The 11,897-nt window shown below is 41.9% G+C and overlaps 1 protein-coding gene across 8 annotated transcripts in view; it reads right to left on the bottom strand.

The window, feature by feature from the left end:
• Nucleotides 1-974: 974 nt before the first annotated feature.
• Nucleotides 975-11,897, bottom strand: part of EBF3 (EBF transcription factor 3) — a 443,966-nt gene continuing 433,043 nt past the window's right edge. For 7 of the 8 annotated variants that reach the window (XM_033943611.1, XM_033943614.1, XM_033943616.1 and 4 more), the window contains one exon: nucleotides 975-1,595. Coding sequence is in view for 3 of the 8 variants with exons in the window: in XM_033943614.1 (XP_033799505.1) it covers nucleotides 1,564-1,595 (32 nt within the window). In the remaining 5 variants the exon portion in view is untranslated. Of the gene's footprint in view, nucleotides 1,596-7,064; nucleotides 7,116-11,897 lie in introns of those variants that run through there. The other variant, XM_033943613.1, reaches the window with a different exon arrangement.

The following is an 11,897-nucleotide window of genomic DNA, read 5'->3' as shown; positions in this document are numbered from 1 at the left end:
ATCACATGCACATTTTCTACTAGTATTCATTACAGCCATGTGGCACAGTTTTTGTTTTGACTATATAACAAACAACTTTTATTCAAATTATTTGCTCAGATAACTTAAAAATAATATAAAAATAAACAATGAATTTGAATTTTCCTCAAAATAATAATTAAAAAAAAAATGGGTGGAAAGTCTAACCAATAGCATATTGTTAAAGTACAAAATGAAATGTATGGACACTGTAATTATTCAAATATAAACATACAGTATGAAAACAACTGTTCTTGGCTTAATGCTTTCCTTAGCATCACAATATCAGGCCATGACAGAAACCAATACATATAAGAACAAAAGAAAATGCTGGAAAGCAATATACAAAATTTCAAAGATAAATACAATATTTATAATTGTTATGTTACAAAATAAGTTCCCTTGGTGACTGCAGGTTGTTCGTGTGAAATAGAGTGTTACAATGAATTAGGCTATTTTACTCCTTATAAATCTCATAGGGAATAAAATGTGCTTTTCTGAATATATTTAAGTGGGTCTGAAAAAAATTCAAGACAAGTGTATAAATATTTAGCTACAACTTTGGCAAAATCACAAAAGTCTACAATTTTATAACCACATACAAAAAACACATTAGGGAAGAAGGATCTAGAAGTCAAAAGGACAATTTTCCGGTACAAGAAACATAGACTTCACAGTAGCCTAAGAATGCAATAGTATACAGTGCTAGCAATAAGTTGAAAAAATGTCGCAGATCACACTTGCTTAACAGGAAGCTCTAGCAGTGGAAGTATATTTTAACCAACAGACAGTAGCATTTCCCCCCTCCCCCCCCCCTCTGTCAGTGTGCTTGTTGAAGGCAAGATAATTTAATATCAAAGTTACAATTTCTAACTACAATAAATTACAAAGTTTCATTTCATTAAGATGAAGTTAAGCAATTATAACCCTCCCCTCCCTATATCCCTCCCCCCAATTTAACTAATTCATATATTTATCCTTTATTTTTTTTTCCAGTTTGATGGCTCATACCTCCTTGGCCCCTTTTTCACCATAAAAAAAAGAAAAGAAAAAAAAATAGAAAAAAAAGAAGAAAAATTCACATTATAGAGATACACAACCATTGTGAATCTAATTATGAATTCAGAAAAATGTTCTGAGGCATTTTTTCGTCAGTGTTTCATGATAACTGAAATGGTGCATCCACAAAGTTTCTCCCAACACATAGCAAGTACTAGACATAGCCAAGACGTAATCAGAAACTTTATACAAAATAAGTGTCACTTTAATCTGTGTTCTTCAGGATTGAGAAATGGAAAATATGAGAAAAGTTCAGTCAGTGAAATGGAATTGTTCATGAAGAAGAAGGTCTTTTGCATGTTGATTTGCAATAGTTCAAATAAAATCTTTAAACAGAGTCTTTTTTTTTTTTTTGTAGCATTTAAATTCGCTGCTGATTTTGTTTGACGGTATTGTTTTTCCATCAGCATATCTTAATATACTAAACCTGTCCCCTGAATCCCATCTTTCAAAGCTTCGTGTTACAGTAGGTAAACAAAAGAGATCTTACATCGGTGGGACTACAAGTCCAGACATAGCTGAAAAAAAGAAAAGAAAACAAATCATTAGTAATGCATGCGTTAATTGGTTACTTTCATTTTATTTCCTACTGTATAAACCATTGTGATCTTAAGTGTTCCATAGTTAAATACATCAGTCCCTTACTATGTATTTTAAATCACGGGCTATTGTATGATTATTTTTCTATTTCATGTGATGAATTACTGGAAAGATAAAAGGAGCTGGTTTACTAACAAGACTGTAAAATATTTCACTTTTAGAAAGAGGAGGATTCTGACCATTTTTTTTTTTTTTTGTAAAACATCCTGCCTCCTACATGTGTGATATTTCTCTTAGCGTTTTGTTAATAGCAAACAGTGGCCCAGACTCCCTAGAGGATAGCTGTGTTGACAGCTGAGAAACAACATGGTCACTTCTGGTAATGTCAGACAGAGCCAACTCAAGGACCAAATGCTTCTTAAGTTCTTTAAATGAAAATCTCACGACTTAGGGCTCCTTTTACTAAGGCTTTTTAGTGCGTACTAACTATGGGCTAAACGCTAAAGCGTGCATTCTACCCTCTCTTCTACGAAACTGCGATAGCAGTTTTTACCATGGTGAGCCGCGCTGAATCGCCCGTGCTGCTCCCAATGCTCATAGAGTTCCTATGAGTGTCGGGAGCAGCGCGAGCCATTCAGCATTGCTCTCTGCGCTAAAATCTGCTAGCAGAGTTTAATAGAAGAGGGGGGGTTCATCTATGGACGTGTTAGCGGTTAGCACACGTGTAAATTTAGCACACTCTAAATGTGCGCTAAAACGCATAGCGCACCTTAGTAAAACAGGGGGTTAGTTTATCCTAGCATTTAGGCCCAAACAGAAAACCTGATTTCTGCTACTAGCAATTGCATGTTATCATAGCATTAGGATTACCAAATCAAAGACTGAGAGAGCAAAAAGAATGCAGTCACCTTGGAACCTGTAGGCTGACTGCTGAAGAGGAGAGGTGTATTTAAACATTTAAATACTAACATATCATTACTGCTCTAAGTTATTTTTATGGTCTACACTGTCTTAAGTTTAGTGCTGTGTAACTTTTTTTTCAAAACATTTCTCATTAATTTCTGTAGAATAGATATTAATATATTTGTTCATGTAGCATTATGAACTTCAATTTCTCAGTTCATTAATTTCAACAATATTAATTTGTTTTAGACACACGATTGCAAAATTATGACTATAAAGACTTGCGTATGGAACATATTTCTTATGTAGTATAATCTCTTTGAATGATTTTCTAACCCATTGCAAAATCATGCAGTTTTATAATGGCATAATCTTTGAGCTTCAAGCAATTTTCATTCACTGTACACTGTATGTTGTGCTGTTGCATGTCAAGATACTGATGCTTCTTTAACTTTTACTACGTTAATTATATGTTGCTCTTTGTGAGTTATGGGCCGCTTGTACAAAGCCACGGTAGTGATCCATGTTTGGCAAATGTGACACGGCCCATTCAGTTCCTATGAGCTGTGTTGCATTTGCCGCGCTGGGACTCACTACCAGGGCTTTGCAAAAGGGGTTGTATGGGTTGCTTTTGTAAGCAATTTTAATTGGGATTGCTTAATATTGGCTCCCTTTCACGAAGCTGTGTTAGGCTTTTTTATCGCTGGCCGTGGTGGCATTAGCTCTGATGCTCATAGGAATTCTATGAGCGTCGGTGCTAATACCACTGCGGCTGGTGATAAAAAAAACTAACGCGGCTTCATAAAAGGAGGCCATTATCTGAATCGCTCATAACATATTTCAAAGAAAGAGAAAATAAATGCTTTTGCTTCTGGCATTTTAAATCAAATAATATAATCTGTTAATAGTGAAAGACAATTTTCACCTTACTTAGCTTAGTGATAAACGTAATAGAAATCAATGAAAATTCAGGGAGTTTTTAACTATGCCAGTTAAAAAATTCTATAATAGAGTTAAGTAAGCTGTACTTATGTAGTGATCAATAATATAGGCCCCTTTTTTATTAAGTCGTCAGAGCAGTTTAGGAGCTTATAGCACTCTGGGCCGCAGAAGAAACCTCTACTGCAGCTTAGAAAAAAAGTGGGGAGGGGAGGGAGTATAGTGTAGAGTTCTAAAAGTCTAGAGTTCTAAAAGTCTAGAGTTCTAAAAGTTCTAGAGGTCTAGAGTTCTAAAGGTCTTGTAAAGATCTTGCGCCTTCGTAGTTGTGATACATTTTATAACTAACAAAAATATGCTCTAGAACATGAGCTTTTAAATTCTCACAGGTGTCCTTGTAAAATTTCACATTTCTTTCTTAGTCCTTTAAAATGTATTCATAACCTAGAAAACATCAAATAAAACGTTGTGTTATATCATTGAACCAGATCAGTAGGGTTGTCCAGAAAAACCTAAAGTTTGAAAAACTGTGTGAACTGAAGCTTTTCCCATGAATTTGATTGTGCTCGATCAGAAAATAATTTTTAAAAATTTTAAAGCCCATCCTGGGGGGTCGCTCAAAACCACTGATTACATAAAGCTCCATTTTTCTTAAAATGTGCTATTATTTTTGCTTAATGGAGCAAATTTCTTGGTATTATAGCTATAACTTTTATATTTTTAGATTCAGACTCTTCTGGAACTCCTCTAACCCTAATTCCACTAGATCCTCCCAAAAACTGAAACTATCATTCCCCTCTGCGTAGGAAAACTAGGAATATCCCTCCCCTTTAGAACCACAGAACTCTGGAACAACCTCACATCCCCGCTCAGAATTTCAAGCTCCCTCCAATCCTTCCGCAAACACCTGAAAAATTGGCTCTTTTCAAAAATCTAACACCTCCCGCTCTTTGGTACCCTGTCCCTCTTTATCTTCCTAGCTCCTTTCCTATAACCCTTCATTGTAGCTCCTTTTCAACCTAACCCTGTAAACCGTGCCGAGCTCTACGCTTGTGGAGATGGCGCGGTATAGTAAGGTTTAGTTTAGTTTTAGTTTAGTATATTGATAAAAAGATATTTTATGCCAAAAATTCTAGCATTATTTTATTAAACGAACCTTCAATATCTGCACTTTAATGTGGAAAATAACAGAAATTTAACATACTTTAGTAATAGCTAAACACGTACACTTTGGTGTAGTCATCTACCAATGGCATTCCAAACACTTAAGCATTCAGAGCCTGATTCTATATAGGACGCCCGGTTTCAGAAGCTGCCTAAGTGGCTTTTGAGAATTGCACACGGGTGTCCTATATAGAATTGTGTCTATCTTAATGGACAGATGCTTAACCTTGCCTAACCACCCTGATTCTCTAACCGACATCTATGTCGCAGACGCCATTTAGAGAATCGCGTTGCTGCTGATCTGATCACGGTAAGGGAATCTCCTTGCCACTATCAGTGGCAGTGGCAGGGAAACCCCCCTGACATTGTCCATGGCAGGAGGAAATGGGTATCTCTCCTGTCGCTGCAGTGTGGAGGGGTTTAGGGCTGGTGACAGGAGAGGGAATCCCTCCTGCCGGCCAACTTGCGGTGGGGTTCAGGGGTTCCCTGCTTTGGCCGCTCAGATGATCGTGGTAGGGAGATTTCCTTGCTGCGAGCAGTTTAGCGACTGCATCTATTTGAAATGTAGGCCAGCATTTTGCTGACCTACATTTCAGGTGCCAATCTCGACCCTAGGGAGATGCTTAGGGCCGATTAAGCTCACCTAAGGCCACTTCCGGGTGAAACCACGCCCACACCCAGCCTTGGGCAAGATTAAGTGGCTCTAGATGCCTCCCTAAACCTGCGACAGACACCTACAGTGTAGGCGGCCTGCCTCAGGGTTTTTTTTTTTTTTTTTTTTAAAGTATGTCTCGATTGGCTGGTTAGACAGTGGTAGAACACCTACCACCACCTACAATCGGGATGCCGTTTGTAGAATATGGTCCTGTGTGACTTCTTGAGATAGTCAGAATAAATCCTGTGATGCTGTTCAACTCCTTGCACCAAGGCCTCATGCTGCACTGGGTCTGTGGTTATGCCACTGGCAGTTATAAGTTTAACACTTCGCTTGACTGTGTCATCAACCATCTTCACTATGCTGACAAACTATTCAGCAGTATGGGAGTTTGGATCTTCAGACTACCTGCCCACTAGCTTTGCCAATCATTCAGTGGTAATACCAAGAATATAATAGAGGAAAAGTGATTCAGGTCCAATCAAGTCTCCCGGTGTCGTGCTTTGGTGTACCTGCTTGAAAACCAACTTGCCCCAACAAAACTATTTGGGCACTGGTGTGTTCAACAGCTTTGCAGCAATGTTCTGTTTGACACTATCAGTGATTAAATTAAAGCATGCTTACTGAAAAGTGTGAACAGTACAATTTCTTCTGTCAGGTGCCATTGGTGGTTAGATAACTTTTTCAGCATGATGTCAGTGACTTCACAATCAACTGATTTGTAGTCATGCATCTAATATAATAAAATCCTTACCCGCGCATGCGCAGTTGAAATGACATGATCCCTGCCACCATGATTTGTGCTTCCATGGCACCGATTTTCCCCATTGCCGATGCCGCTTCCAGCCTAGGGCAGGGAGGGAGGCTTCAACTCGCTGCTCCTGCTTGCTTCGGGCCTTCCTCGCTGCCGGGTCCTGCTCCTGCCTTCACGCAAAAAGATAGTAGGTGGGAACTGGCAGCGATGAAGGACTGAAGCAAGCAGGAGCAGCGAATTGTAAATGTTGCTCTGCCAATGGCTGTGTGAGACCCAGGAGGAGAGGGGGGGGGGGGGTGATGGTGGTGAGAAACGCTACTGATGGCTGTGTGAGACCGTGCCTGGGGTGGGTAGGGGGAAATGCTGCTGACGCCTGTGTGAGACCACGGGGAAATGCTGCAGCAGCAACCTTTTGGGGAGACAGAGGGAAAGAGGGAGAAGGGAAGGGGGGAAGGGATACTGCAGGACAGGGGCAGCATCCAAGGGGTGCTGGTGAACAGAGGGGAGTAAAAGGAAGGGAGAAGACCTACTACAGGACAGGGGGAGCAAGGAAGGGGTGCTGCTGGACAGGGGGGAGGTAAAAGGAAGGGAGAAAGGCTACTGCAGGACAGGGGGAGCAGGCATGGGGTGCTGCTGCACAGAAAAGGATGGGAGGGAAATGCTGCTGCTGCACAGGGAAGTGGGGGGCGGAGAAGGAAAGGGGGCTAGAGAGCAAACTTGCTATGCTTTTGGGGGAGTGATATGTTGGGGGGCAGGCAGAAATCTTGGTTTGCTCTTGAGGGGGAGACAGAAGGGGGCCATGGAGAGAGACAGAAAGAAAGGCAGGCAGCCATGGAGCCACAGAGAGAAACAGGCAGGCAGGCAGGGGGCCATGGAGAGAGACAGAAAGACAGGCAGGCAGCGCATGAGAAGGAAAGACAGACGCACATAGAAAGACAGCGGGCAGGGAGAGAGACAGAAAGCAAGAAAGACAGACAGACAGGGGGCCAAGGAGAGAGACAGACAGAAAGCAAGAAAGACAGACAGACAGACAGACAGGGGGCTAGGGAGAGAGACAAACAGAAAGAATGACAGATAGACAGGGGGCTAGAGAGACAGACAGCCAGCAGCCAAGGAGAGAGAGAAAGAAAAAAAAAAAAAAAAAAGACAGACAGCGGCCAAGGAGGGAGAGACAAAAGAAAAAAGACAGATAGCTAGCAGCCAAGGAGAGAGAGAGAGAAAGAAAAAAAGACAGACAGTGGCCAAGGAGAGAGAGAGAAAGAAAAAAAAGACAGACAGACAGCTCACATGGTAAGTTTTCATTAAATTTTGTGATCTGTTAAGTCTACACATCTATTCTAGCACCCGTTAATCTACCGGGCTTAAACACTAGTGTCACTATAAAACAGTTGAATTACTCCAGTTTCACAATCATCTACTTCTTGTATGGCAGTTGACTGGAAAACATGAACATTTTTGTTCCATATATGTTGCAGGCCATCCAGCATGTTTGATGTATCAGTCCCAGCTTCATGAAATGTACATCACGAGGATGTACTGCTCCAAGAATCATGTGTGTTTTTTATGCACTCACGAGTCATTATGTGGTAGAAATGTTGAGTCACTGCTTGTTAGGACTTCAGTGAGTTCCTTGACAGCCTTGTTTCTAGTGTCCATTAACCAAGGTTCATCAAATTTCAATGTCTGAAATTTCATATCCTGCTTATCTAGTTTGTCCCACAGTTTCTTGAAATTTGAAAACAGTTTATTTTCTGGCTCTGTAGCTTTACCAGACTATTCCATACTGCCCCAATAACTACTTTAAAGATATGATGCCTCTAGCATAGGCATTGGAAAGGGGGGCCCTGCAGGGACAATGGCCTCCCCACAAATTGCCGGTAGTACTGTAACAGGATTTGATGGGGATTCTGTAGGGAAAGAATCACCTCTTGTGAGTCTGGGAGCAGCACCTTGCTACCGGCCAGCGTGCCTGCTGGTCGGCTCTCTTTGCCATGTCCCTTCGCCGACATCTATTCCTTCCTCGCTGCGTTTTTACCTTTAACTTCTCATAAAAGCGCAGCACCACTCTGACATCATCCCTGGTATCTTCCCTCCACTGCGGCCAGCCATAGCGGAAACAGGAAGTTGTCAGAGAGGATGGGCCACAATGGAGAGAAGACGGCACTGTGCTTTTGTGAGAAATTAAAGGTAGACACATGATGGGTGGGAGGGGGAAGGAGTAGATATCAGTGAAAGGATACTGCAAAGAGAGCTGACCAGCAGGCATGCTGGCCAATAGCAAGGTGCCTCTTCCACCAGAATGTCCTAGAAATAAGGTCCCACCCGAGACATTTCAGATTCAGGGGAGGAGTAGAAGGTAGAGAGGGAGTACAAGGTCTTGGGGAGGAAGTGGGGGAAGGGGGAGATGTTGGACTCAAAGGAGGGGAGGAGGGAGAGATGTGAGGAATGGAGTAAGGGAAGGAGGGAAAGATGTCAGATTTGTAAGGGGCAAGGAGGACTTGGAAATGGCAGAAGGGGTAGAAGGAGGATGGAGAGAGGTAGCAGAAGGGGAAGAAAGGGGACAATGAGAGATGGATTTGGAACAGGACATATGGAGCAAGAGAAAGAGAGAAGAACATGAGGGAAGGCATTTGGGGTCAGGGAGAGGGAGAGATGTTAGGTGGGGAATGGAGAAATGGGTGTGGAAGGGCAAAATGGGGAGAGTTGGATTTGTTGGAGAGGGCAAGATGGGTAAAGGGAAAGAGATTCAGGGAAGGGGCAGAATGGAGAGCAGAGAAGGTAGAGATGGACAGGGAAAGGTGGAGGGGATATGGACTGGTGGTTGGGAGGGGGATAGATGTCAAACTTGGGAGGAGAGAGTGAAAGGGCAGAAAGGAAAGATGTTGGAGGGATAGAGAAAGAAAGAGAGGAAGGAAATGCTGGGTTACAAGGATAGAGTAAGTGACAAGGAGATGATAGAAATGGTGGATCCATGTGGGAGAGTTGTCAAGGAGATGAGTGAGCAGAATAATGAGTATACGAGGGTAGAAATGTGATAATAGGAAGCAGATAAAAGGGAATAAGAGGATGAGAAATGTGAAAGCTAGGGGATGAGAGAAGGAGATAGAAAGCTGATTAGATAAAAAGTGAAAAAGGAATAAAACAATGTTCCCGTAAGCTGCGGGAGCTAGTCAGTAAGCCGCTCAGCGCTGAGCAGGAGTGCCAAAGCATGCTCCTGCTCAGTGCCGCTCAGCAGCTAAAGAAACCCGATCTTGGCACAGCCACCGACCCACCGGATTAGCAGCGAGGCAGGAGTGCAGAAAACTTGCTCCTGACTGCTGCCTCTGGACCACTAAGTATCAGCAGAGGAGGTACGAGGGACAGGGCAGGGAGAGAGGCAGGGTGCAGATCCTGGAGGGAGGGGGACTGGGTTTTTTGATTATGGGCCCCCATGTATGTTAAATCTGTAATTTGCTGAGAATGTTAAGATCATGTAGGTAAGAAATCACTGAAATAAATAAATAGACTTGCATTCCACTACTGTCTATACCTTGCTGTAGTAGAAGGACACAGAGAACAATGAAGGCTTCTATGCAATAAGATCCTCCATCTTTTTTCCTTTGTAGATGGTACTTGACTCCAGTTAGACTGCAGAGATGCTTTCCAATGTCTTGCCTTTTTGACGGAGGGGAGAGAGGGAAGGGGGCTGGGTGCAGAGCCTGACAAGGGAGAGAGGGAGGGAGGGAATGGGGCTGTGTGTAGTGCCTGAAAGGGGAGGGAGGGAAGGGGTCTGGTGCAGTGCCTGGCAGGAAGGGGTCTGGGTGCAGAGCCTGAAAAGACAGGGCACTTGAATATTAAGCCACCCGACTTATATTTGAGTCAACCATTTTTTCTCCTTTTGGGGGGGAAAATGGGGGTCTCGACATATTCGGTTCGACTTATATTCAAGTATATATGGTACCACAGCAAAACTCAAAACACTGCTTTCAATAAAAGTGAACTTACGCTTCCGATATTGGGTTCATATAGATGCTGGCACTAGATGCAATCAAGTCATTCTTGCCCACACAAGCTCAGAACATGCCCAGAACTAGAACTAACTGATGTTTGAGTACAGGTGGGGGCGCTCACAAGCATTTTTCAGGCAGCCGATCAGCTGCTAATGTCATACTTTTCCAGACAAGCCCAATCAGCCATGTGACGGTCAAACATTTAGGGGGGTCCCTTTATTAAGGTACGCTAATCAATTTAGCGTGCGCTAAATGCTAAGGCATCCTTTATATCCTATGGGCATCTTAGCATTTAGTGTGCGCTAATCTTTACCGCAAGCTAAATTCGTTAACGCACCTTACTAAAAGGACCCCTTAGTTGTTCTATGAATTCCTGTTTGATTTCTGAATGACATTGTAACCCAGAAATCCTTTGGTGTATGTCCAATCTACGCCGATAGCATAATGATAGCATAAACACCTGTTTGGTACAACAATTATCAGCAGATTTTAAGGGGAAAACAGATTTTGATGGTGCTTAAATTCATTGGCTTTGAGTGATCCTAGGATGGGCCTAAAAAAATGTACAAAAAATATTTTGTGATCAAGCACAAACAAATTCATAGGGGAAACCTTTAGGTTTTTCTGGACAGCCCTAAAGATCTGTATTCTGAATTTCATACTACTCTAGGCTGCAGAATGACTGATCATATAATTTGGAACAGATCTCGGAATTTTCTACACTATTTGCACTCCTAAACATGCTTTCTTTTATTTTGGTAAAAGTCAATTCAAAATGTTTGGCTAGAGAAATATACCTCCTCTTTTACTAAGATGCGCTAACCGATTAGAGCGCACTAATTGAATTAGTGCATAGACTAACATGCATGCGTTAGTGTTTAGCGTGTGCTAAATCGATTAGTGTGCGCTAATTAGTTAGCGCACCTTAGTAAAAGAGGAGGTATATTCCTAAAATTAAATAAATTCAGAGCTATGAATCTCCTAGAAATCATAGATCAATACTGTTATTTACTGCCATTATATCACACATGACTTTCCATGATATCAACCCATAATTATGAAATGCAGGTTACAACATTGGCACCCAGAATGGAAAAACCTTTCATACTGTCATTCCATCACAAATCACATATTTTTTAAATATCCTTCTACAACTGAATGAAATACTGTATCATATGTTTATAACAGATCATATATTCTCACACTGTAAATTTGGTGTAAAAATAGAAGCAAGCCATAACATTAGCAACTTGCATTAGCTGGATGCCCTTAAGGATCAGAGGAGAGGGATGGGGCACTGAGAGAGATAAAGGAAGGAAGCTGTTGGTCTCCCTCCTGCTACTCTCCTTTTACGTGGGTACTATAGGCCAGATTTTTATTGTGGGGTGAGGCCAAGACAATTTCCTTGAACTGTCCCAGGCCTGTGTTGGGTTACCCAAGTCAAACTGCATTTTGTAATAAAGTTGATGTTGAAAGCATGACAGTTTTGCAGCCATCTGGTTAGCAGAACAAAGAGGTATGTTACTGGTGATATGCCTAGGAAATTGGCCCCCTAGAATATGGGAAGGAATTATGTTTTCAATACTGCAGGACAAAGTTCAGCAGTTTGTGAACTGTTGTGCTACTCAGCTAGTAAAATGGTAAATGGTTATGCTATTCTGGTTGTCTGTTCATGCTTATATGGTTTATGCATTATGGTTGACTTCATTCCATGCTATCAATCTGTAACACAGCTGTGGTCTACTTGTTAGCCAATACTTGTGTCTAGTGTACTTCTTCGGGGTATTGGTGGGAGGAGAGGATTGATGGTGTCCACTAAACTTAAGGGAGGAAGATTTCATGGTGACACCAGGAAATACTTCTTCACCGAACGGGTGAT

The sequence above is a fragment of the Geotrypetes seraphini genome, chromosome 4 (assembly GCF_902459505.1).
Source record: "Geotrypetes seraphini chromosome 4, aGeoSer1.1, whole genome shotgun sequence".
NCBI classification, from domain to species: Eukaryota; Metazoa; Chordata; class Amphibia; order Gymnophiona; family Dermophiidae; genus Geotrypetes; species Geotrypetes seraphini.
The sequence above is the reverse complement of the archived record's forward strand: the minus strand, read 5'-3'. Positions and strand labels throughout refer to the sequence as shown.